Below are 26,307 nucleotides of genomic sequence, written 5' to 3'. Positions count from 1 at the left end.
ATTACATTATCCTAGATATGACCTCAAACAAATATTACAAGTCGTCAAAGCAATATAACTAAATATTGGTATTCTGATTAATAAAAAACACTGCTAGCTGAGCAGCCAAAATGATTCTTTCACAGCTCTGTTTCTCAGGTAACTCTGTTTTGCACTAATGTTTCTTTTATTTAACTTTGCGTTTAATGATAAACTATGATACTCTTTATTTTTGACTCTAGAGACCTTTCTATCAATGTACAGAAAGGGTTCAGCATTGCAGCCTTCAGTATAATGAACTAGCCCTTATGCAACACTCATGACGATTTAAGTTTGAGATTCCTGGGCTAAGCTGTTTGCCCGGGGGGGGGGGGGCACAGGGGAACATTGCCATGAGACAGGAAGAAGCCATTGCCAGCAGCTTAGCCTCTTTCCTCACTGACTCCACAGCCATATTTCTAGAGGCCTCATGCACAGGGAATCAAAAACAGTTCCTCACTTTTAGTAGCACATGCCTCTGTCTCATAACCCCTTTCCAATTAAAGGTAATTATTTGCAGGAAGAATCTCACTTCAGGTAATACAGGGTATTTATATGTAAGCAGATACACGTGTGTGGGTGTGTATGTGTAAGTGTGTACATAGTATATAGCTCTAATACATAGCTAGAAATGTTACATGTTATGTAACATCAAACGGGAAGAAATAGGCTTGCCCTCTGTTTTCTGAAGCCAGCCAAGTTGTCTTCTGTTTTGTTTTATGGCTGATTGTTAAACCCTTAGAGTGTCCTGGTTCCTTTTTGGTAGCATTCCAGTAAAGTTCATAGTGTAATGCTTACACAGAAGAACGTATTAAACATTCTTATTCAAAGGTTAATTATGCCACAAGCAGCACTAGATCTTCTTTGTACTTATTAACTGATCTTTGGACTGTGAATGATATTGAGTGTATGACAAGTCATCTGAATATTTTATTTATCTGTTGAGCATTTGAATAGGGGAACTTGGTCTTCCTATTTTTCTTCTTTTTCTTTTCACAGTAAAGTGTATGGTGTTCATTTTCCTGTGCTACAATTACATACAACTAATTCTACCATGCAGTTCAGTCAGGAAGACTTCAACAAGGCCAAAGAGCAGGTGAAGGTTTTGCAGGATGAGCCTAGCGATGAAGTAAAGTTGAAGCTTTATGCATTGTTTAAACAGGTACTCCAACCATTTACCTTCTTAAATATGTGCATTTTTGAAAAATATCTTTGGAATCTCTCTGTCTCAAAGTTGCACATAGTGTGTTCTGTTTTTAAAACTGCTGGGTTGGTATGCTTACATAAACTTTCCTGGACAGTTTTACCAATTATTTTTTAACACCTATTTTTACTTCTTTATTCTTTAAAATATATCAGAAGAAGAAGAACTTTATTATAGTCAGTGACCAGTGAAAAAAAGTAAAAAGAGAAATACAGCAAAAATATTCATGTACATATAGGTAAGGTAGGTAAATTTACAGTAGCATAAAAATTATAGATCTAAAACCTAAAAAACATGTTGGGTTGATCTAATTAACTAAACCTATATAACCTATTATCTTTAAAAGTTATCTACTTTACAGTCCTTGGTTGGGTGCCTATAAAAATAAGTAAGAAAAAAACAAAGTGGACGAAGTAAATAATTTTATTTCTTACATATCTTATATGTACCTCATAGGAAACTATTTACCCTAGCCTGAATTGGGTACTACCTATTAGGTCAACAATGGATAGATATGTAGGTCTCCCATATGAAAGTCAAACTTGCTTTTGTTTGGACTTGGAGTGTCCAAGTCCAAGTCCAAACATGGACTTTGGACATGAGAATCTGTCTCATACGTGCTATTAAAATGTTGGTTGTACACCCAGTAGCAGTCAAACTTAATGCTTCCAATTGTTAACAACTCTAATTGCCATTGAAACCAGGAGGTTATTACCCTTCTCCTGGGCGACCACCAGAAACCTCTAACAAGGTTGCAAATTTTTTTATCAATAGCTATAGATGTTAGAAACTGTCTCATTCTTCCCTCATGTTACTGTTAGCTGTTAACTGTTTTAGGATTTTCTCGCAATTTTTAAAATTCCTTTTTATATTTATTGTATTGTTGGTCTTTTTCTTGTATTTGGTCTTGGACCAAAATACAAGAAATTTACAATTTTTTATATCCTTAAAGCATTTACACTTTTGTATGGCTTCAGAGTAAAATTTCTAACCTTGTGCTGAAATATTAGGAGCTGTATCCTTCAGCAATAGATGAAGATAATATTCTGTGGACCACCCTTTAAACTTTTTAATAAGTGGAGTTATCCTTCCGTGTTTGGCTTGCTCACAGAAGGAGCAGCTTAGCATTGATTCTGTTTCCCTCATTCCACACTGACAGTCTTTCTGCATATGGAATCTTCTTATAACTGCCCTCCAATACCACAGAAGGGAAAGCATTAATGTGTGCTCTTGAAAAGGCTAATCTATGTTTGCCAAAAATAAGATTTTGTAAACAAATGGCTGGGGTACCATTACTACCTTCCACCAATGAGTGACAGAGTGTAGGGCTTGGGCCAACTCCTTCTGGTATTCCATATCAGCTATCATTTCTTCAGCCATTTTCATGGCATCCTTATACCCCAGTTGGTTTGGTTACTCAAGTGAGAAGCTATAGGTAATGAAGTTGTGTTCACAAACTCATTGCCGGTTGTCTTAATATTTATCCATTAACAACAGTGGAAGTAATCCCCTGAGGTTTAGAGTAACTTTGATCCAAGCTTTAGTATTTTAGACCAGGCCTGAGTTTCCACACTTGGCCAGCCTACTTCCATTCTCAGGATTACATGAGACATGCATCTGGGAGTATCTATTATGGCTGTAAGGAAAGCTAATTGAATTTATTCATAGGTTATAAAATGTGAAGGTGGATCCACTTGTATTTCATATATCATTTGGACTAATTATTTGGCCTAAAACACCTTAATTGAATTTCCCTCCTTGTTTTTTCTGTAAAATCTTAGAATGATTGTGGCACTCCTCTGTGCCTTCAAAGTGGTGTAGGTAAATTGAGTTTTTAATTTCCTATTGCTTTGGAAAACAGCCCCTAGATACTTATACTGATTAACCTGTTCAATTATATGGTTATTAATGGTCCATTTGTGCTTTTGCTGTTGCAAAACACTAAAATATCTATCATCCTTTTTATACAAAGATATTAACTACTGTGGCTACCTCCCAGTCATCCAGAATCCTGGCTTTATAATTAATGTATGTTAATAAAGAGGTTAGCACTGGAACCCACCACTTTAACTTAGATTTGATGAGCTCAAGCATTTTGCCATGTTTAATTTCTCTTGTCAGGTAGGTAACTTTTTTACTCATTATTGGAGGCCAGTTGGGAAGCTCTGGTTGGAAAATGATTAACATAAGGTCCTCTCTAACTGGGTCCATGGTTGGAAGAGTATAAAGGTCTTCAAAGTATTTTTCCCATATCCCAGCTGGGGTTCCACACCAGAAGTGGGAAGGGCCAGTATAAGCACTTCTTGCTATCATTTTCCAGAATAGGGAAATATTCTATGATTTAACAGCCTCACTTAGTCACTGTCAGTTTTGCTTTTCTGTCTGACATTTCTTTTCTTTTAATAAGGCTTCATATTGTTTTTGTTAGGTTTTTTTTTTTTTACATAAAGCAGCAAACTTATTGTAGTCCCTAGCTTAAATTGTGCATACACTGCCAATAATGCCTTTTGGGCTGTAATGCAGATACTGTCAAACCATTTGCAAATGCCTTGCATTCACCCTGTATTTGCATTTTTAATCTGTTTTTTAGTCAGTACAACATAGAGTCTTGTTATAAAGGCCTGAAACTTGTCTATCATGCTGTTGTTCTGAGTTGCTGGGATAAAGTTTGAGGTGGAAGTAGCTGGATAGAACATCATATTTCTGAAGGCAGCCAATTCTCTATTTTAGACTCTAGTTGATAATTCCACCTTATTTTCCTTGAACTGTCAGCTGCTAGTGAATTCAGTTGAGTTTTGTAATGGGCCTTAATTGGCCTACTCACTGGTCTAAGGTGTAATAACAGAGCTAGTGGTTGCTTTCAGGTCTCAGAAATAAAGCTAAGTAGATCAGTGAGGTGACTGGCTCTCTAAACACCAATATTTAATCAACTGTGGAGACTTTGCAGTCTGAGCAAAATATATATTGGCCAGGAAAATCACTCTAAACTGAGCCATTTATCATGTTTATACCTGCTTGCTAACTGTACTAAATGTAAGCTGGCTAAATTATACTTTTTATCTAACAAATGCCTTGTTTGTGGGGGGGAGCTTTAAAATGGTAAACAAATCATTATCATTTCAGCCAGTTCTAGCAGTAAAGTCACCTCCAATGATATAAGTTTCATTCATTATAAGTTTAGAGTTTTTCTCCATGTAGCCCTCTAAAAAAGTTTCCAGCTGAGTCCCTAGTTTTTTTGTCTGTGCTAAAAACCAGGTGGGTAGAAAGTAAATGAAATCTTAAAGGTGAATCAAAACTGACACCCCCCACTCATTGAGAATCACTTAAGGCAAGCCTCACCTTTGCTTTCTGTAGAATTCATAGTACGAACCCTATACCATTTAATCTAGCCCTGCTCAGTTACCTTGCATAATGAGTGAAAATGTTCAATAGGTCAGGTGAGGGTTGTTTTTTTTTTACTGCACTTGTGCTTAAGCTTCAAATGACCTCTGTTTTATATTGTTTTATTGCCTTTTTGTCTAAAACAAGCTAGAAAAAGCAATATATAAAGTAAGTACATTCAAATCATTATTGTATTGGGGATGTTGAATTATTAAGTAGCAATAATTAGGATTACCACTTTAAAAAACAACAACGTAGGTTTGAATAGCTATTCTACATGTATTCTTAATCTGCATTATCATTCTTTCAATGGACCGGTGCCAAGATTCAAATGGCTGTTCTGATTGGGCTGCTGTTTCTGTGGCACCATCCACTGCTCTAATCTATTTCTCTTCTATGTCTTCCAGCTCATGCCATGATCGGTAAATGAGAACAGAATGAATATATGGATGAGCAGGAAAACATTATTTGATGATTGCTTTGATACATATATTATTTCAGTCTCCTAAACAAGTCCATCTCTCCCTTTCCTTTCTCTCAGAAAAAGAGTAAATAAGCTATTGAAGCCCTGTACAAATGGTCAAACAATTAAAAAACAAACACCAACTGGTCTGTGACCATAATGAATATTCTTCTTCTAAAAAAGCAAACATTAGTATCTGGGAAGTTGATGGAAGAAAATGTACTCATGTCTATTGATCCAGCCTTGAACTATACATAGGAATATCTTGCAGAAATGGAAGATACAGATGGTGACTTTGAAGCCAAAGCAAATTGGTTGAATTCACGTAGGATTGATGGCCAGGCTAAGATATTGCATGTACAGAGGTGCCCAAGTGCCACATAATGTAGTCCTCTACTTCTTCGTGGGCCAAGGACTACATTATGTGGCATTTGTGCATAATGTTTTGCAAGCAGGCAGCAAGTTCAAATTATGCCTGAAGACCTGTTTTTATACTTTTGATAATTGCTTATGCCAATAGAGGTGAATATGTGTAGCTCAGGGTTGAACTGTGGAGTCCTTGGGGTTCTCTGAGCTTGGTTCTTTTCTTGCAAACATTTCATTACCCGGCTAGGTAACATCTTATAGCACTGAAGATGTTACCTAGCCGGGTAATGAAATGTTTGCAAGAAAAGAACCAAGCTCAGAGAACTCCAAGGACTCCACAACTGCTTATGCAATATAGCAGAAGGTTTCATATAAGAATAGAGACAACGTGACTAAGAATAAATGATTAATTTATATGTATTGTCGAAGGCTTTCACGGCCAGAATATGATGGCTGATGTGGGTCTTCCGGGCTGTGTGCCACCGCTCCTGTCTGTGCTCCTGTCCTCTGAAGATGCCGGTCACAGATGCTGGCGAAACGTTAGGAACCAAAACTTCCAGAACACGGCCTCATAGCCCGGAAGACCCACATCAGCCATCGATTAATTTATACTTTCCTATCTGGTAGCAGTTTTAGTTTCAGCTGATTATTATCTAATTAGTTTAAACTGATTTGATTTGATTTGATTTAACACAGGCTACTCTGGGACAATGTAATACTCCAAAACCAAGTATGCTGGATTTTGTCAACAAAGCCAAATGGGATGCATGGCACTCACTTGGCAGCATGACACAGGTAAGCATGCTCCCACAGTAAAACCTGGTTTAACATTGGGGTGAAGAGTGTCCTTTAAAACCAAATGCCCATTATATCCACATTTATATAATTGATGTAATTTACATAGTTTGAGACAATATGTAATTTGCATAATTGCAAATGGTATAAATTGATGCAGATGATATACATAGCTACATCAGTTACATAACTGTGCAAGCGAAAAATTGTCAGGTATGGGGCTTCAAGATTTCAGTCTTAAAATTGCGGTGGTAGCTTTTTTAAAATAACTTTCTCTGGTATGAGTTTCTTACTTGACATCAAGGGTCATGGAGAGATCCCATTTTAAACATCTTGTTTACTAAAATAATATTATAAAATATTATATAATATTATAACAATATTATAACAATATTGTAAAAAGTTTAATTTACATTATTTCATATATTTTTATATAAAGATGCCCATTGTACACATTGTTGGTTCTTATAAAAATATGCAAACTCATTGGAAGCAAAAGATAAGGTGTTAATTTTTAAAGGGACTTTGATAAAGATGTCACCACCAGAGAATTAAAAAAAGATCTTGCTTTACTCAAGGCTGCACTACAAAATCTTTCGTAAGTAACTGAAATTCCCAACTGTTCTCAAGTGAATTAATTCTGTTAAATTAGAAACAAATTAATTTAAAGTGCTTCTTGATGAAGGATTCTGTACTACGTATCAAAAGACAATATGCAGTTGTTCTTTTTCTTAGTACTGGATATTTTAGAAAGCAAAAGAGAGAACATATTCTGGGAAAACTCGGCAGCATACAAGTGAAAGACAGTAATATCTAAATCCCCCTGAAATGTCATGGGCGAGGCAGGATAATTGTATTTTTGAAGTATCATCTTTAGGTGACTATTGGCCAGTCACTCTCTCTCAGTCCAACCTACCTGACAGAGTTGTTGTTGTGGGGAAAAAATAGAAGGAGGAAGTGCTATATACTTGAGCTCCTGAAAGAAAGTGGGTGTAACTCTAACACATTTTTGTTTTGTTACATCATAAGTGTGTTTTTATTTAGGTTCGAGTCATGTCACTGAAGAATTCAGAAAAACTGTTAGCATTCTTAATATCTATTACTTATTCTTAATTGACCACATTTTGATTAAGATTCCAGAAATGTATTTTGATCCGGAAATATTGACTTGATATTTCTGATTTCATAAAGTTATAATAGAAATCATTTAGTAGAAACTTTTGGGAAAACACACTTAGAATTTAAGACATGAAAGTTCTCCTGTCAAAGTTCCTGTGTTTACACTATAATTCTGTACCTAGAATATAACTTTCAATTCCCTATTTACAGAAAGCATTTCCTAAATGAAGCCTATTCACTTTATCATGTGCTTTCTCTAAATCAACAAATGTAGTGTAAGCTTTTTTTTTCACATTCATACATTTCTTAATGGCTAACTGTAAAACAAAAATCTGATCTGCATACACAATGCATATCTCAGTTTTTTCTCATTATCATTTCTTGTACTGTTTCAATCAGAATTTTGCCAAACAACTTCCCAAGTATACTTATCAAATCCCCTTGTAATTTTGTGTTAATTCTTGCTATGTTTCACTGTGTAGGGGAACAATAATAGCATTCTTCCAATTGTCAGCGCAGCTGCAACCTGCACAAATATATTAAACAAGTTGCACAGCTGCTCCATAAGTAACTCACATCCATATTTTAACATTTTTCCAGTTATACCAGCTATACCTACAACCTTACCATTTTTTCAACATTCTCACAGCATTTATGACTTCCTTTTCATCAAATAGACTTTTCTAAGCAGATACTTACCAGTCACCATTTTCATTCATTCTTGGAGCTCCAAATACTCCAGTTCCTTTTTCTGTACTCTCTTGTGTTGTTCCCACCCATTCATTCAATACCTAAAAGATTATTATCTTTCTCTGGATTACATTTGTTTAGATCATTTCACATTTTTTCCCAAACTCATCTGTGTTTCTTCCATTCTCACTGTAGTGTAAGCTGCAATTGTCATCATTCTATGGATTTCTGTTTTCTATCTCCATAACACCAATTCTACCTTCTTAGATATATATTTTAGCTCTGCTCATCATGTCCTCCTAACTGGGTCACAAGCATTACCTAGTAACATTTTTTATTCCATGACCTCATGACTTTACCTTCATCTCATCCCCAGCCAATAGCTATTGCAGTTTTAAAGTAGTGTTTTCCCTTTTGGGCGGTGGGCAGGGGTATGCACATCCTAGCATACTTCATTGACAGTGTTGTTGATACATATGTGCCCAATTCCTACTATCTACTTTGGGCTGCTGCAGACATGATCTAGTAGACACTGAGCACTGCCTCCATAGCCATCTTGACCTGGACTACAGGCAACGCTGGATATCTGGCTTCTGCAGAGGCATCCACTTGTGTACTGCTTGATAGTGTTTGAATTTTTGAAATAGCATGACTCCTGTTTTTAAAATACAGGTTTTGAGCTTTTTTGAATGAGAGCCCTAGTTCTGTGCTGCTCTGCTGCAAAGGTCAGTGTAAATTAGGAAGGAGAGTTGATTTGCCAGCTGTGTATTGTTGGTTCTGTCACTATTAGATGCAGGTTTTTATAGATTTTCCTCTGCCTCTGTCAACAGGGATTTCTCAGTATAATACTGTTTAGTGTTCTTATTATTTTGGTGGGGGATACCACTTTACCCTCTCCATCCTGGCTCCATGGCTGCCCAGGCAATGCTTCTCAGTGCTGCCTTCCATAAAGACAGAACTACAAGCACTGCAAGCACTAGGAGGAAGCTTTATCACTCGCTCCCTCTCCTTTCATCCCACGCCCCTCCTCTGTATTTGTGACATGTCAGCAGGGTTATTCTTGGATAATAATTCTTGGATTCTACTCTTTGAGCACTACACCCATGTTCAGAAATAACCCCATTAACAGGTCACAGGTGCAAATCAACCATCTATGGTTGCCAGCCAATCCCTCCTCCCAAAATTAGGAATAGCATTTAATTATTTATTTGCTTGCTTACATACTTGCAAATGCTTCTATGCTGCTTCAATCCCCCAACTTTAAGTGGCTTATAACATAACATCAAATACATATTATACATTACAATGGATCGACATTTATCAAAATGATTAAACAATAGTAATAAATACTGCTGGCATAGATTCAAGATAATTATAATATCATAAAATAACATGACATCATGCAGCCAGTTTCATTTCTACTTGAGTATATCTCTCATCCTTGCCTCAGTCCTCAGATGCACATTAAAAAATCATGCTTTTAAAAGCTTCCTGAGATGGGAGGGTGCAGTTTTTCTACTTGGTGAGAGAGTATTCCACAGAAAGGGGGTTCCTGCAGGAAATCCCACCTTCAAATCCCCTCTTGCTGTATATCACGCAAGGTGGAGATTCTCAGCAGGCACTATCCACAGATATGCCTTGGGTATGCAGATTCTACATGGAACAGGCAGTCTCAAAGTTAGCCTGGCCCAAGCCATGGAGGACTTTAAGGTGATCACCAGTAGCTTGTATTGTGCCCATAAACAAACTGGCAATCAGTGTAGCTCCTGCAGTATTGTGGTATATGACAGTACCAAATTGTCTCAGTTAATACGCGGGCTGTTGTATTTTGTACCAGCTGCAATTTCCAAGTGGTCTTCAAGGGGAATCCCATGTGGAGCACATTACAGTAGTCCATTCATGAGGTGCAAGTGCTTTCTGCTTTAGGAATGGTTGTTGTTGATTGTTTTTCCACTGGAGGTGACATTTGATGGCAGGGGAAACAAAATCAGGGGAATCCACCAATTTAGCTTTTCCCAAATTAAAAAAATAAGGACAGCAACAGTTCCTAAGTCACTGATATGGTAAAACAGGATATAGCAATCAAGAGAGCAAATTTTATGCCAACATATTTTTCTGCTGGTTCACGTACTAGTACATAGTATTTCAGTGTGTCCTGGGACTGTGGTATAATTATATTGCAAAGAGGCAGAGAGACACTTTGATGTCTCTGCATGCCATCAGAATAGCTTCCACCCCCTACCCCCCCCCATTGCAACATCTACTGGTAATGTGCACTTTCTGCTGGAACATATACATACTGCACAGAACTGTTAGCAAATATAAGGAAAGTACTCAGCTCAGGGTCAAATACAAAATAAATAATAAATTAAAAAATAAGAGGAAAATGAATTCCCTGGCACATACTGAGAATATCTAATTCCATCTGGTAGCTTCACAACTACTAGGAATTTATAATATTGTAGAGAAGAATTAATGTTGAAATTTACCACTGAAATTAATAGAATGTTAAAATGTTTAATTTTGCTGCACCATGTCCAATGCCTGTTTTGACTGTTTCTTTATGATTTGCAATCCAAACTGTATTTTTAATAGGAAAATTGCATATATTTTAAAATAATTTAAACCATTTGTATCCTAATTCTGAAAAAGCCATAGAAATAATAGCATTCAACATATACCAACAAAGAATTTTTGAAAGATATGTATTAATAAAAAAATTAAAAACATATCAAGTAGACTTGCACTTTTATCACTTGAAAAGTTTGAGACAAAATATGTTATTTCTGATTTTGAATCCTTCACTTTGGCTGTTTGTTTACATTTTTTTAATCTTGATATTTATATATTCTATTTTATACTAGCTATTGACTTCTCATTACAGGACAATGCCAGACAGAGCTACATTGAGCTTGTGTCTAGTCTGGTTTCTGCAGAATCTTCTCCAGTTAATGAAATTCCCCCTGGTAGCAAATCCAACTATGAGACACTCCAGGTTACTACTAAAGACAACATCACAAAGATCACATTAAACCGCCCAAAGAGGAAAAATGCTATCAATGTCAAGGTAAAGCTTGTAGATTCTGTAGTTCGGGAACAAATGGAGTACATGAAAAGAGAGATGGAAAGCAATTTTTTAAACATCATCTATGGAACATTTAAAATATTAAGGCATGATTTCACAAAATGGTACCATTCATGTATGTTTACTAATCACCCCAGACAGAGGAAAAGTTGCCCTGGCACCCTGTTATGATTCTTTCCTTGTCTTCTCTTTACCTCCTCTGTCTCTATTCTTTTTTCCCACTTTCCATTTTTTAAACACAGGTGAATCAGTTTAATCATTGATTTGTATACGCCTAGAATCCACAAAATGTCACCCAGGAATGCGACACGTACCCAATTAAAATCACTACTTACCCGCCTTTTTACATTTAAACAATTAATTTTAAAAATGAAAACTGCATACTATGAAGCAGTCTGGAGACCCCAACAGGCCCATAAGCTTTTTTAGAAAGCAAAAAACAATGACCAGATCTAGCCCAGTGCTTTGTTTGGAAGTGCATCTGTCTGTCCATAGAAAGGAAAAGATTTGTGTGGGCAGGAGGCAATGTCTTTCAGATAGCAGAAGCAGTATTCTGGTGGATTGGTTATTTGAAACCATTGATTGATTGATATAATCAATCACCTATAATTGCCAAGTGTTCTCTTTCTTAGTAGCTGTTTTGCAAAACTACCCAAGTGTTCTTAAAACTCCAAATGCTGAAAATGATTGGGGGCAGCTGTTTATTTTTTTTGCTTGTTTTTTCTTTTGCTTGTTATGCTGCCCATTCCTGCAGGCTCTAGGCAGCTACCAATATAAACATATAAAAATACTCCAGGAAACCCCAAATGCATATAAATGTAAAAAGAACAAGAAATAAACACTAACAACTACAAATGCCATGCATTTGCACTCTCACTTTCAAATCACAAAACACCCTCCTCCTTTGCAAAACAGAATGGGAAGATTTTCAAAGTTTTCCTGAAGTCTAGGAGTGAAAAGGCTGATCAAATTTCTACTGGGTGGGAGTTCCAAAGACTGAGGAGAGCTACTGAGAATGCCAGATTCCAAGGCTCTGTCACATGACAGTCCTGTAGGGACCCTCTTTGATCTGCTTGAAGAGGCAGATGAATATAAGAGAGGGTGATCCCTCAGATAACAAGATCCAGAACCAATGTACTGGAAGCCAACAGTAACCACCATAGCTCCCAAAACAGCAGAATCACCCTAACATGTCAAAATACACCCATTACTGCCTAGATTGCACTATTCTGCACCAACTGTAGCTTCTAGATACTCTTCAGGGGCAGCCCCATGTAGGGCATATTAAAGTTTTCCAAACAGGAAGTGACGAGGCTCATCAGTGACTGTGATCAGGGCCTGCGGGTCTAGGAAGAATCACAATTGGCACACAAGCTGTAACTCTGCAAAAGCTCTCTTAGTCACAGCTGCCACCTGCTCTTCAAGTAGAAGCTGTGAGTTTAGAAGAACTCCCAAATTGTGAACCACCTCTAAGTGGTGGAATACAACCTTGCTGAAAGTTAAAGATAGAATTTTCCTAGAATCATTATGCCCACAAAACCAAAGCCACTCTTTCTTGATGGGATTCGATCAAAGTTTTTTTCTCCCCTGACAGCCTCCAGGCACTGGGTCAGCACTACCATCAGATTCCCTGTTTGGTCTGGTGTCTGGTCAGACTTGAGGCAGGTTTTCCTCCAGCGATGCCCTAGGCATTGTCTCTTCCATTGCTTCATCTATCTGAGCTCCTCTTTATTACATACCATAACATGATGATTTACAGGATTTAAGACAAATTTTATATTTGAGATTCAACAAAGGAAGAATAATAGAAAAGGAGGCAAAAGTAAGGAAGCAACAAACAATTATTTTGACAGCATATTACTATGCTTAGTTAATGATAGCTGGATTATAGTAGGGCTTGTATGACTTTAAAGAGAGAGAACATATGTCAGTAACTGGAGAAAGAAAAAATGTAGGTCGGGGAAAGTTTTGGGAATAGGACATTTTGTTTTATGTCTTAATTCATCAGCTGTATATGTGATCAGATTGCCCTGTAAAATTATTTTGGAAACTATTCATTAAGCAACTAATGAAATAATAATTAGTTTTCTTTTTGTGTCTAAAAACCTTAATCCGGGTAGAAGATTGGACTAGATGATTTCTAATATCTCTTCCAACTCTGATATTTTATAATTCTGTGATCTTCAGTATGCAGTTGAACTGAGAATTCATATAGACTTTTGGTATTCATCCAGCTTTACACTTAATTAGACCTTAATTCTAACCCAGTGGAATAAAGAATGCTGCTTTGCCTGTTCCCTTTATTTAAAATGGCAGGTTAATTGATTTAATTGTTCTCCGGTGACTTCTTTTTTTATAGCAGAAATGAATTATAAGAAAGGGGAACTTTTTTAAAAAAACTGATAATATTGTATTCCATTTACTAACTATTAATGTTGTGCTATACATTTTATTGCCTCTGTACAAATATCTGACTGATAGAATTTGATTCAGATAGCTTCTGTGGTCATCTGTAAACCAGAAGCTTGCATCTTACTATGGTCAAAAGACTGTATATGTTCCTTGCAAAGGTCATAATGTTTTACAATTCCATCTCTCTCATATAAGAAAAAAGTAACTTATATATTCTGAAACCCAAAGAAAACACAATTTGATATTCTACATGTTTCATTTTTCTCAGTTTTATTTGTTGGAAACATTCTGTATCTACAGCAGTTCTGGAAAAAAAAAGACTTCGTTCTTTTGAGTCTTTGGATGACATTGATAATCTGGGGATTCAGTAGTTCAAGCTACAAACATTTTTCCTTTAACTTTCTGCACTATGGAATGGGAGTTTATTTTCATTTGTTAATTCTCTTTTGCAGATGTACAATGAAATTATGGAAGCACTTGATGAAGCAGCAAATGATGATTCTGCTCTAACAGTTCTGACAGGTGTTAGCTTTTACCATGAAAGTGAAAATCTGTGTTAATGTTAAATATTAAGAAAATAAAGGTAGTGTCAACCTGTGTGCATAGTGAATTTGCAGTTGACAATGAAGAAGTGAAGGTGTTGATAGTTGGATTTTCTTAGGTAAAAAAATCGTTACAGTTGGACTGGACAGCATGCTGGAAGAATAAAAAAGAGAATCCTAGGAAAAAAGGCAATAAGAAACTTAGGCAAAATCATGAGGAATATTTCAGTGACAACAAATATCAGAAGAGCGAAAGCAAGTCATCAAGAAGAGCTAATCAGTTGGTCTGAGAAAATTCAAAAACTAACTAGCTTTAAAACAATCACTAGGAAGCAAAAACTCACATACTTTGAGCATATGGTACAAGTGGATGGACAAGAAATCTGGCTCTGCTTGGCAAGGTTGAAAGGAAACAACAGAAACAATGGGTGGATGGATGGGTGGATGGGACATCACCGGGATGTCTTTGGAGGAGCTACAAGTTATTACAAAGACAGGTCAAGATGGCAAACATTCATTTGTATAGTAACCAGGAGTTGAACTTGACTCAACGACTATCTTGTTCAGTCAAGTTTGAGTTAGCAGGAAGGTGGGGGAATATATTTTCTAGATGGAATAGTTGTGTTCACATGCAATAATAGCATCTAGAATTCTTCAGAATGCTAGTTTCTTCATACTGCTGCCAAAACTATTGCTCCCATTTAGCTCCTGATTGCTAGAAAGAGCTAAGCAAATCAGGAAGTTCTCCTGCTATCGTTACATGCAAGCCAGAAGTCTTGTCTTGGTCCTTTCCTGACAAATAAGTCAATACAAATTCTGGCTTATGATTCTGGACTGTTACTAGAGAAACAAGATGAGATCTGACTTGCATGTAACACTGATTAAACAAACGCTAGTTAGGATTTGACATAGATATAAATATTCTGACATTAGTTTATATTGTTTACATAGAGACAATGACATACTGTTTCCTGAAAAGGGAAATTCTCAGTTCTTATGAATAGCATGTCTATAAGTAGCATTTTGAAAAATGCCATTTCAAGATTGTTTTTTAGATTTTTTAGATGCCCTGTTTGCTTACCATTTATTTCATCTTGTAATATCCCATTTGGCATAAAATGATAGCATTCTTTTTTTTTTTTTTAATAATTCCTTCCCTTAGGAAGTTGCTTGTAGAAGACAGTAGAAAGCTGTCTGTCTCAAGATAGGATGTGGTTGCAGGATGAAAAAAGTGAAACAGTGAAATGCTGAGTAGGAAGAATAAGAAAGGAGTACAATCCCTTGGGTCACAAAGCATCCAAAAGTATATGCCACAAACAGTTCTGGCAACCTTTGTTACAGATGCAAAGGCATCGGAAAAACAATATATTTGGGTAGTTATTAAATACTTACCCCTCCTTTCCTCTGTCTAAAATGTGCTTCTTAGGTCAGATATTACCTGTTATTTAATTTGGCCCACATAAATAAGAATAGCAAGCACAAATTAATTTTTTTCTTTTGAAATAACATTTCCTTGACTCACAGATTTTCTAATAAAATGTAAATAAATTATTCTGCAAATGTGAGAAGTATTAGTTATTATTGATATATCTGTACCTCTCAATTCTTATCTATTTAATAAAATAATGTACCTGATCTCACATACATTGCAAGTGAGACAGTATTCAAAGTACATAGAAAATCCTAAACCATATTTTATTTTTATTACCTGTAGTCAAGTAAGAATAGTAATGTGAAAGAATGCAACTAAAATATTCTTTGTATTGTCAAAGGCTTTCATAAATATTCTTTATTGGTTAAATAAGTTTTAAATAATGGAGAGCAGAATCCAGCCTAAATGTTCTTTTACAATCTTACCAACTACAATGGGAATGTAATAAACCATTGAAATCAATGGGATGCAATAATCTTCAACTAATCTTGGACCTTGTCCAAAATAAGTTGTTTGGTTCTGCCTAGAATACTTTTTTTGAATGTAATACAAATGCGGGTAGTCCTCAGTTAACAACTGCTTCATTCAGTGACTGTTCAAACTTACAACGGCACTGAAAAAGTAGATTTATGATCAGTCCTAGAACTTAGGGCTATTGCAGCATCCCCACAGTCACGAGGTCGCGATTCATGTTTGGCAACCAGCACACATTTATGACGGTTGCAGTGTCCTGCGGTCATGTGATCACCATTTGAAACCTTCGTAGCTGGCTTCTGACAAGCAAAGTCAGTGAGGAAGCTGGCAGTATGTTGTAGGTTGCGACCATGTGACGTCACACTTAACTACCATGGGTGATTCACTTAATGACCACATGGGAACTGACATTGTAAGTTGGGCACAGTCACAATGGCGTTGCCGGTCCAAAATGTAGTCATTAAGTGAGGACTACCTGTATTTATTTCATTGTTTTTTGTATTTGCTTATTTATAGGTAATGGGGACTATTACAGTAGTGGAAATGACCTGAACAACTTTGCCAATATTTCAGCTGGTGGAATGGAAGAGTCTGCAAAGAATGGTGCAGTGCTGCTCAAGTATGACTTGCTTTTCATTTTGTTAAAATGTATAATGAATGTGCACAATGGGTGTTAGACAGAAACAAGTCCTACCAAGTTCAGTTAGTTACTCGTAAATAAATAAATATGCATAGGATTGTAACTTTAGATAAATTTCCAGTATCAGAAACTAGTGTTTTAATCACACATGTATATACTTGAGTAGGACTGCCTGTACAAGCATAACTTTCTAGTGCCTCCCCCCTTTCCTTGCCACCCATGCATTTGTCCAGGTATATTTGTTGATATTTTTCTGGCATTTTTTCAAAATACACTTTCCGATAGACCGTAACGGGGACAGTTGCAAGAGAAAGTTAATTTTTAAAACTACTAACAATGCACTAAGAAGCCTCAAAAATCTTCTGATACCATGGCACCAGATGGTCTTACAGGGTAAACCTTGTGAAGATGGCATTCTTAAAAGTCTTATGACATATATTATCAAGTATAGCCTGAGACCATTTTGTGATAGCAAACCTCTGAGAGTAGCATGCCAACAAATGTATTCATCCACAAATACAGGATTGGCTGGTGTGGGTCTTCCGGGCTGTGTGGCCGTGTCCTGGAAGTTTTGTTTCCTAACATTTCGCCAGCATCTGTGACCGGCATCTTCAGAGTGCAGGAGCACAGACAGGAGCAGTTCTCTCTGTGCCCAGAGAGACTGCTCCTGTCTGTGCTCCTGCACTCTGAAGTTGCCGGTCACAGATGCTGGCGAAACGTTAGGAAACAAAACTTCTAGAACACGGCCACACAGCCCGGAAGACCCACACCAGCCATCGTATGCCGGCCGTGAAAGCCTTCGACAACACAAATACAGGATTATTATGGAACACTAGTTTCATCTGTTTATGAAGCAGAGAAGAGAAAATACAGGTAGGTTTTCTGAAGGAGATGAGAAGTCAGAAATAATGGAAATGTGCATTTCATCAGTGCTGATTTGTATACAACATTGTGCAATTGATTGTGTACTGCAAGAGGTAGGGGAGAATCAGCCTCTGGAAGCGCTCAATGTACATTTAAGAGAATGTCACACTATTTTTGTTTTCTTCTTACATTATGCCTGCCTTTTCACAATTCATTGAAGAAGGCAAAGCGCTTATTATTGTGTGAAAACAAGATTTTTAATATAGGTCTTGAAGGTGAAAACAAGATTTTTAATATAGGTCTTGAAGGTATCAGTCACCCTTCAGTGGTTTGGTGATAGCAAAGGCACCAGAGTGTTATTCTCTGTGAGGCATCAAATCATGATAGAAACCAGTCAGTGGAAAAATATTAGTTTTGTCTTTGGGCTGCAAAACAAAATGGCTGAAGAACGGAAGATGTATTGGACGATTGCAGAAGAAACACTACTGGAAGTATTAGCATTTCATCTGAGTATTTTGGGATTATTTGGCAATATTTATTCTGGGAAGTAGTAGTATCCTATCCTATATAATATAATGTCATTTCAAGATCATTTACATATATGTTTGTGACAGAAAAAATACTACCTGCAGAATGCAGTTATTTGAGAATATTATTGAATCAAAATACAGAAAATTTGCAAGTAAAAGCCATTGAAATGAAATCTGGGCAGAAGAAGGTAGCAGCTAATATGATAGAAGGCAACCTACATTACTTATCCTAACCCTGATCCAGGTATCTGGTGACATAGAGCCAGGGAAAAAAATGTAAAATGTGGGATGTTAGGATCATGCATTCCTTGTTTTATTCTTAGATAGGCAGATCGTCAGAAACTGACAAAAAAGTTGTGAAAAATCTAATTGTGCAGATTTTCAAGGTATAGAAAATATTATTTACCTATATAAATCTATCTCAGGAAAATACACATTAAGAAATGTGTCTGCACAAGAATATTTTATGATTTGGGGGAAAAGATGTTATCTCAAGAAGAACTAAAGAGCCTCTTGATGAGGGTGAAAGAGGAGAGTGCAAAAGCTGGCTTGAAACTCAACATTAAAAAAACTAAGATCATGGAATCTGGACCCATCAATTCCTGGCAAATAGAAGGGGTAGAAATGGAAGCAGTAATAGACTTCATTTATTTGGGCTCCAAGATCACCGCAGATGGAGACTGCAGCCATGAAATTAAAAGACGCTTGCTCCTTGGGAGGAAAGCTATGGCAAGCCTAGATAGCATATTAAAAAGCAGAGACGTCACCTTGCCGACAAAGATCCGCATAGTCAAAGCTATGGTTTTTCCAGTAGTAATGTATGGCTGTGAGAGCTGGACCATAAAAAGGCCGAGCGCCGAAGAATTGATGCCTTTGAACTGTGGTGCTGGAGAAGACTCTTGAGAGTCCCCTGGACTGCTAGGAGGTCAAACCAGTCAATCTTAAAGGAAATCAACCCTGATTGCTCATTGGAAGGATCGATAATGAAGCTCAAGCTCAGATATTTTGGTCACCTAATGCGAAGAGAGATCTCTTTGGAGAAGACCCTGATGCTGGGAAAGATTGAAGGCAAAAGGAGAAGAGGACGGCAGAGGATGAGATGGTTAGATAGCATCACTGAAGCAATGAGCATGAAACTGAGCAAACTCAGGGAGGCAGTGAAGGACAGGAAGGCCTGGCGCAATATGGTTCATGGGGTCACGAAGAGTCGGACACGACTTAACGACTAAACAACAACAATGTTATCTCAAATTATCTCATGAGTACCTGAAAAATTGAGATATGAACAATTAAATAAATATTAGATTATAAAGAATATGAAAAGGAATTCAAACTGAAGCCACTTTCCGCTATCCAAAATGACATCTTAGTTCTTTCTTACGTGCATGGTGCAGAAAGACCTGTCAAACAAATACATTGTGCATCTTGATCTAGAAATGGGTTAGTTATTTGTGTGAATGTTGTGTTATAACCAAGAAATTTTTAAAAAAATCTTCTGATGCAATTTTCACCTGTTTTAACCAGTAGCAGAATTGTATTTTAGTAAAAACAAAGGCACTTTTTGCCTCACAGAATGTTTCAAAGGTAAATATTGTGTCTTTAAAACCCCAGAAAGATATACGTCTATCAGTATCCGATAAATTGTTAAATGTATATCTTAACTAAAACAGAGAAAACTAGGGATTTTTTTCTACAGAAAAATTGCTCACATGTTGTGTCCCTGTAAAATATTATCTTGCTTGTAGATCAATTTCTGTTCCTTTGTATTTACAGAAACTTCGTTCAATGTTTTATTGATTTTCCAAAGCCATTAATTGCTGTGGTAAATGGGCCAGCTGTTGGGATCTCTGTAACTGTTCTTGGGCTGTTTGACATTGTATATGCTTCTGACCGTGTAAGTTTTCTGCTTTACTGCCTCCTGTCTCTAACATTAGATCATCATAGACATAGACGTTTGTTGGAATAGCATCCACTTGTTCAAGATACAGACTTCCTTTTTTTCCTATTTGCAGGATCAAGGTGTGGCAGGGTGAGATGCTATGTATAAGAACTGGAATTTTCTTTGTAGAATTGAATTATTTTTTACTGAAAGCTGGAATGGAAGGATGCAGGCAGGGAATAAAAAATAAAAACCTAAACTCTCTGGAAGCACCTGCAAGCTGGCACATGCACACTCACTTGTGAGTACAGAAATTATAACAAAGAAATTGTGTATTCATAACTAAGTGCAAAAGTGAAGTCCTACATAAAACCTTAGTAGTACTTAGCTTGCAAAATACAAGGTAACTTCTGCCTTTCCCAGTTGCTTGCCTTGGAATGCTAATCATTTTCCTTCACTAGCCTGGCTATTGTTGCTCCCAGAAAGCGTTACTCTAATGAAAGGGGAGAAGAGAGTATGTCCCTTTTCTCAAACTCTGACTCCTGCATCTGAACTGCCTGGGTTTTGCACTGCATTGGTACTCAGTCCAAGGCTGCCTTTTCAGCACTGTTTTGGTTCTTTTCCTCCTCTGTCTGCTGCAGGCATCCCCTGGTCCTTCCTGCTCCTCTGCTATGGATTATCAGGGCTCCCTGATCATCCAGTTGCCTCTCTCACTGGCAGCATCTCTGGCAGAACCTGAAAGACCTCCCATCACCGTGTAACTCCGTTTGTGGCTTTCTTAGTCTTTGTTTTATATACCTTATCTCTTACATGCCAGCTTGCACAGAGTTTAGGGATTTTTTTTTCTCCCTTGCCTATGTGTTGATCTTCTTACCTCCACCATCAGCTCTCTCAGAAAGAAGATTCTTTAATTTGGATGGTTACAATTATACAGAGACAATTCCGGTTTTCATATATGGCAGCTCACCCTGCCACACAAGGGAATATCACCATCAAACAACAACAGTAGATACATACATAATGACCATCGCACTATTCCTTTTTCAGTTAAGCAATGTTATATAGAGCTCAGAAAAGAAGTAGGAAATAGTAAACCAAACAAACTAGAGGCGTAGAATAAAAGAAAAGGAAGCAGCTAAAATGAGACATCATTCGTTACATTTCTCCAATAATATTGTAGCCAACTTATAACGTTTGGACTCTCCTGGTTTGCTGAGGTCTCCTGCCTGTTGGTAACAGCTGTAATAATGGAAAATCCTGTTTGAAGAAGCTGCTGATAGGAACTTGCTGGTGCTCCACCTCCCACTCCACTTATCTAAATGTCAGTAATCCAGATGGTCCTGAGTTGATTCTTGCTCCTCCTTCACTCTTTTTGCCCAGTTTTGCACTGCCTTCTCCCAGCAGTTAAGATTGGTGAAGGAAGAAGATTGCATGCACAGAGGTTAAGAAACCAGAGCAGAACCCTGCACTCCATTACTTTCTTTAAACTGCAAGTGGGGTGGGGGAAGGAGGAAATACTCAGGATCCTCTTGTTCTTTTAAGCTGTTTCTTTCCCTTTCTACAGCTAAGAATTTTATGTGGGCTGTACAGGTGGTCCTTGGGTTATGACCACTCATTCAGCAACCGTTCAAACTTACAATGGCTCTGAATGAGGGGGACTTACGACTGATCTCTGGATTTCCAGTCGTTGCAGCATCCCCGCTGTCACATGATTGTGACCCGGGCATCCAGCGAGCTGTGGTCACGATTGCGATTTCCAACATTCCCTACTGGCTTCCCACAAGCAAAGTTAATGGGGAAGCCAGCAGGAAGTCAGAAGTTGCAGTCATGTGAGGCCCTCGCTTAATGACCCACACAGTCCTCACTTAACAACAGCAAGCCTTCTGGAAGTATTAAAGACAGAGCTGGAGGGCCCTGGAGAGTGAATGGTCATTACTACACTTATGGTATTATTGTAGATTTGTGTTTTATCTTGATTTTAGTGTGTGTGTGTGTGTGTGTGTGTGTGTGTTTGCTTTTATGATGTAAACTTCCAAGGGTTGTTTTTGAGTCCAGAAGTATAAAAATACAATAAATAAATAAAAAACAAACTCTCTGGGTAAACTTTTCAAATCATAAAAAACATCAATATTGTGGATAATTCTGGCTTAATGAACATATTATAATTAATTACATCTGAGTAGGATATGGCTCAGAGGAGATTTGGCACAGCTTAGAGGAGGAACTGAATCTTCCAGAGTTCTCCAGAATATTCCATCCATGAATCACTAAATTTTACATATCACTACATAAGAGTCTTGCCACTTGTACAAAGAACTGTAAATATAGGAATGTCCAGTGCACGTCTAAAGTTATTCTTGTAGATAACAGTTGTAACTGGAGCAGCCTCACTATTCTTTTCTGTTATGTAAACCACAGAAATACTGATCCCTGCAACTTAGGCCACATGTTATCTTTGTTTAGAAGCTTTCTAATATCCACATATAAAGCTAATATAATATAATATAATATAATATAAGTGCCATTATTATTCACAGTTAGGGCTAAGCATGACAAAGAGTTTTATCATACCATTTCAAAGTGACATGGCTATCTATATTCTTTCTTCTAAGGAAAAGACAAGTTGACAATGTTTTTCCCCCCACAGGCTACATTTCATACTCCTTTTAGCAACCTGGGTCAAACTCCAGAAGGATGTTCTTCATACACATTTCCCAAAATTATGGGGTTAACTAAGGTAGTATATGTGTATTTTATCTGCTTGATGGTTGAGTTAGAGAAAATTTCTCTTAGATTTTGTTCAGGAAGGAAGACATGTTAAAAATTAAGAACAGGGTCAGTTTATGTAATGGTAGGCACTCATTTGCCATCTGGAGCATAGTGAGGACTGCACTTTAATAACATTTTAATATACCTAACAGCTGACCAAAATGTACTAGTGCTGCTAGAGATGTTTGGTATATAAAAATTACAATAGCTTCAGTATCCAGTATAGAACGACCTAATTTGCACACCAGTACTGGAGCCCTAGAATGCTACAAAATATGTAATAACGTAGGGAACTGCCTTGTCACAGATCAAAACTGCTTTTTGATCAGTCATGTCCAAATGGCCTATCCCTACTCTGCCTATCCAAAGTTATGGGTAGATGCCAATGTAGATGCCAAAGACTGAACCTAAGTATAATTTATGAAGTATGCAGTGAAGTGTTCTTCCACTCGTTATATATAACGAAGCAGCAGAATTAGTGGAAAGTCAGAATGAGCAGTTGTTTCTTCTCCCATTTAACCAGGCCACTGAAATGCTGCTTTTCAACAAGAAGCTGACTGCTGCAGAAGCCTGTTCACGGGGGCTTGTGACTGAGGTTTTTCCTGACAGTACATTTCAAAAAGAAGTGTGGACAAGGCTGAAGGCTTATGCAAATCTTCCCAAAAAGGTTAGTGTTAGCAAAATTGCTTATATAATAAGTTGTATTACTTGGTTTTATTACATTTTACTTAGGTGGAATGGGATTGCCATTTCTAATGTATTCAGTACGGGTATGTTACACCTTCAGGATTTTAGCTGGGTGCAGGCAGACACTGCATTTTCTGGGACGGCCTTGAATTCAGTTTTCAGAGTGCTAACCTAATATGGCATGTGGAAGTGTAAGCAAAATGAAAAATAATTTTTTTTTCAAGCTGAGAACATCCCATCAGAATGTTCCAGATCAGCTACATCCAGATGCAGCAACATTTGGAATAGCTTAACTATTCTGTTGGAATAAAACTTTAAACGTTTTGCATGTTTCAGTCATAAGAAAAAACAGAAATTCAGTATGAATCCCTTTCTCCTTTGTTTTTCATCCCAGCACCACAAAAGTTGGAGAGACAGAAATCATGCTCACTGTTACCAGCTAGTCATCTTGAAGATTATTTTTAAAATGAATGTTTTTAAATATTTCTACACAGTCAGAATCTATGTCCTCAGATGGTCAGTCAGTACAGAAAAGAAAATAAGCTAAATGTGGAAGCTGGGGTGCTAATTGGCACAAGGCACAGAGATCATACGATGCCTATATTGAAAGATCTGTGCCTGTTGCTCCATTTCATTTCATTTCATTTCATTTCATTTCATTTCTGTGGCCACCCATCTCAACCAAGTGATTCTGCTCAACCAATTGCTTAACAGGGTGTAATTAAGTTGGTTTAGAAACAGAGTATCTAAGAGATACTCAGGTTTGTAACCTTTCCTGTTCTAAATTTGTCTGACTTAAGAGATCTGTAGGAGAAGCCTTATGAAGATTTCCCTATTCTCAGTGGCCCATCTGTCTGGCATGTGGAACTGGCCTTCTCCTGCATTGGTCCAAAGCTACAGAATGCATTCATACATTTGAGCCCCATTCTCTCAGTGTTTAGAAAAGCTATAAAGATGCATCTCTTTGCCAGGCTTTTAATTGTGAATTGATTTTAGCATTAATGTTAGTGTTAATTTTTTGTTCTAAAACTTGTATTCTGTTTTTGTTTTTTAAATTTCATGAGATGACTTAAGTACTTGCCAGAATAGAAAAGCAGGGAATATAACAAATATGTAAACAAACACATCTATCTTCTTTAAATTAGTACCTGTTTTAACAGTCAAAGGGCACTTACCATTGCAACAATACCAGGTGTTTCAGGTCCCTGGGGGGAAAAAAACTGGCCAGTCAGTACATTTTCTTAGGTATGAGGGGCTGTTTAAAAATAACATTGTGCTGCAGGCATCCATCATGGTATAACTCTGCACTACGGCTTATTAGAGAGAGAGAGGGAGAAAGAGAGAGATTACAGCACAACTAAAAAAAATATGTGACTTGCAAGAAACAAGCAAAACATACTCTAAAAACTTCACAGTAGGGCAATAACATACATACCTACATAAACCACATTAATAAAACTTTAACAGAACAAACCTTACCAAGAGAGATTACCAACTATCCCAAAGCAAAATGAAGTCATTCATTTTGTCATTTTTAAGTGCATGCTGGAAGCCAAATATAGCAAGAGAGTCTAAGAGCTTGCACAGAGTGCACCTGCATATCAAAGCTAAAAAGTAACCAACCAACATTTTACTAGTCTTTACATCTATGCAACCTCAACAGTATTGGCAACATTTGTGTATGATGCACAGTAGTGCATGCATGTACACAGCTTTGCACTGTTGGCTTGCAAAATAAGGCATAGCTGAAAATACATGCAAAGCATAAACTCTTAATTGCAACCTACATACTGTCCACGCAACCCTGGCTTCCCAGAGCAGAAAGCTCATAAAGCATAAACAGCAATAGCTTACCAGGCATACCAAGAAGGATGGAGCTGCAAGCAAACTTCTTTGTGGCCACATACTAAACTTCTGCTTTTCTCTTAATATTCCACTCCCGTATTACCCCATCCAATGTAAACCAGTAGCAGCAGGAACGAGGCTGCAGTACTGGCTGAACTGGAAAGAGTAAAAGGCCCCCAGTCAGCAAGCACAAAGTAACAGCACTCAAAACAAATGGTATATTTGAAATGACACCACTTAAATCAAATGTTTTGTTCTTGGAGCTATGCGTGTTTTCTTTGGAATGATATAAAATTGAAATATTTTGTACATCCTTAATGGCATCATCCATTACATTTCTGGAAAGAAATATACTTTTACCAAGGATGAAGAAACAGTTATACAAATGTAAGATTTATTCAGAAATCAGAACATATATCAGAAGTTGAAGATGGTGATTAATGGAAAAAATTGAAACATTTAGGGCAATAAATAATTATAAGGGTAGTCCTTGTTTAGCTACAACCATTCATTTGATGATGGTTCAAAGTTACAATGACCTTGGAAAGGGTGCTTTATGGCCCGTAAAACACTTCTGGCTGTCATAAAATGTGCCCCCCCAGTCACGGGGCCACATTTTGGGTGCTTGGCAACTGGCTCGCATTTACGATTGGTTGCCAAGCACCCCATGGTAATGTGATTGCCATTTATAGTCTTCCCTTTGCAGGGAAGGTTGCAAGCAGAGGGGACAGAGGGAAACTCTCAGCATTGTGCAGGAACGAAGCCCAAATCCTGAAGATTTGAGCTCCGTTCCTTGAGCCCCATGAAGGATTTCCCCTCCATGCATGGAGAGGAGGGCAAACCCTTTGGCAGGCTACAGGAACATTTGAGAGTGAAAGAGCTGACTGCTGGGAGGATTTGAGCTCCGTGCACAGCTGAAACCGTCTGGCAGGCAGCCCTTTTGCTCTCAAACAACTGCCTGTCAGAAAGATTTCAGTTCCGTGCCGAGCTGAAATCCTTCGGCAGGTAGCCCTTTCACTCTGTCCACTTAACAACCTGGGGGATCACTTAATGACCACAACCAGGAGTACCCAAATTGCAGTAGTTGAGTGAAGCAGTCATGTGGGTATCTC

General features: G+C 37.5%; 1 protein-coding gene across 3 annotated transcripts in view; it reads left to right on the top strand.

Moving 5' to 3' along the window:
* The window catches only part of ECI2 (enoyl-CoA delta isomerase 2), a 70,222-nt gene that overhangs the window by 16,849 nt on the left and 27,066 nt on the right, over nt 1-26,307 (top strand). For all 3 annotated transcript variants that reach the window (XR_015794088.1, XM_088130962.1, XM_088130963.1), the window contains exons 2-9: nt 1,018-1,180; nt 6,129-6,227; nt 10,921-11,103; nt 13,986-14,055; nt 16,498-16,600; nt 19,789-19,909; nt 22,542-22,631; nt 23,187-23,330. Coding sequence is in view for 2 of the 3 variants with exons in the window: in XM_088130962.1 (XP_087987088.1) it covers nt 1,018-1,180; nt 6,129-6,227; nt 10,921-11,103; nt 13,986-14,055; nt 16,498-16,600; nt 19,789-19,909; nt 22,542-22,631; nt 23,187-23,330 (973 nt within the window). In the remaining variant the exon portion in view is untranslated. The remainder of the gene's footprint in view (nt 1-1,017; nt 1,181-6,128; nt 6,228-10,920; nt 11,104-13,985; nt 14,056-16,497; nt 16,601-19,788; nt 19,910-22,541; nt 22,632-23,186; nt 23,331-26,307) is intronic.

This window comes from Python bivittatus, unplaced genomic scaffold (assembly GCF_059951505.1).
Source record: "Python bivittatus isolate LINGU-HERP-01145 unplaced genomic scaffold, Pbiv_v1 ctg000840_np1212, whole genome shotgun sequence".
NCBI lineage: Eukaryota > Metazoa > Chordata > Lepidosauria > Squamata > Pythonidae > Python > Python bivittatus.
Note: the sequence above shows the minus strand (reverse complement) of the source record. Positions and strands in the feature narration are given on the sequence as shown.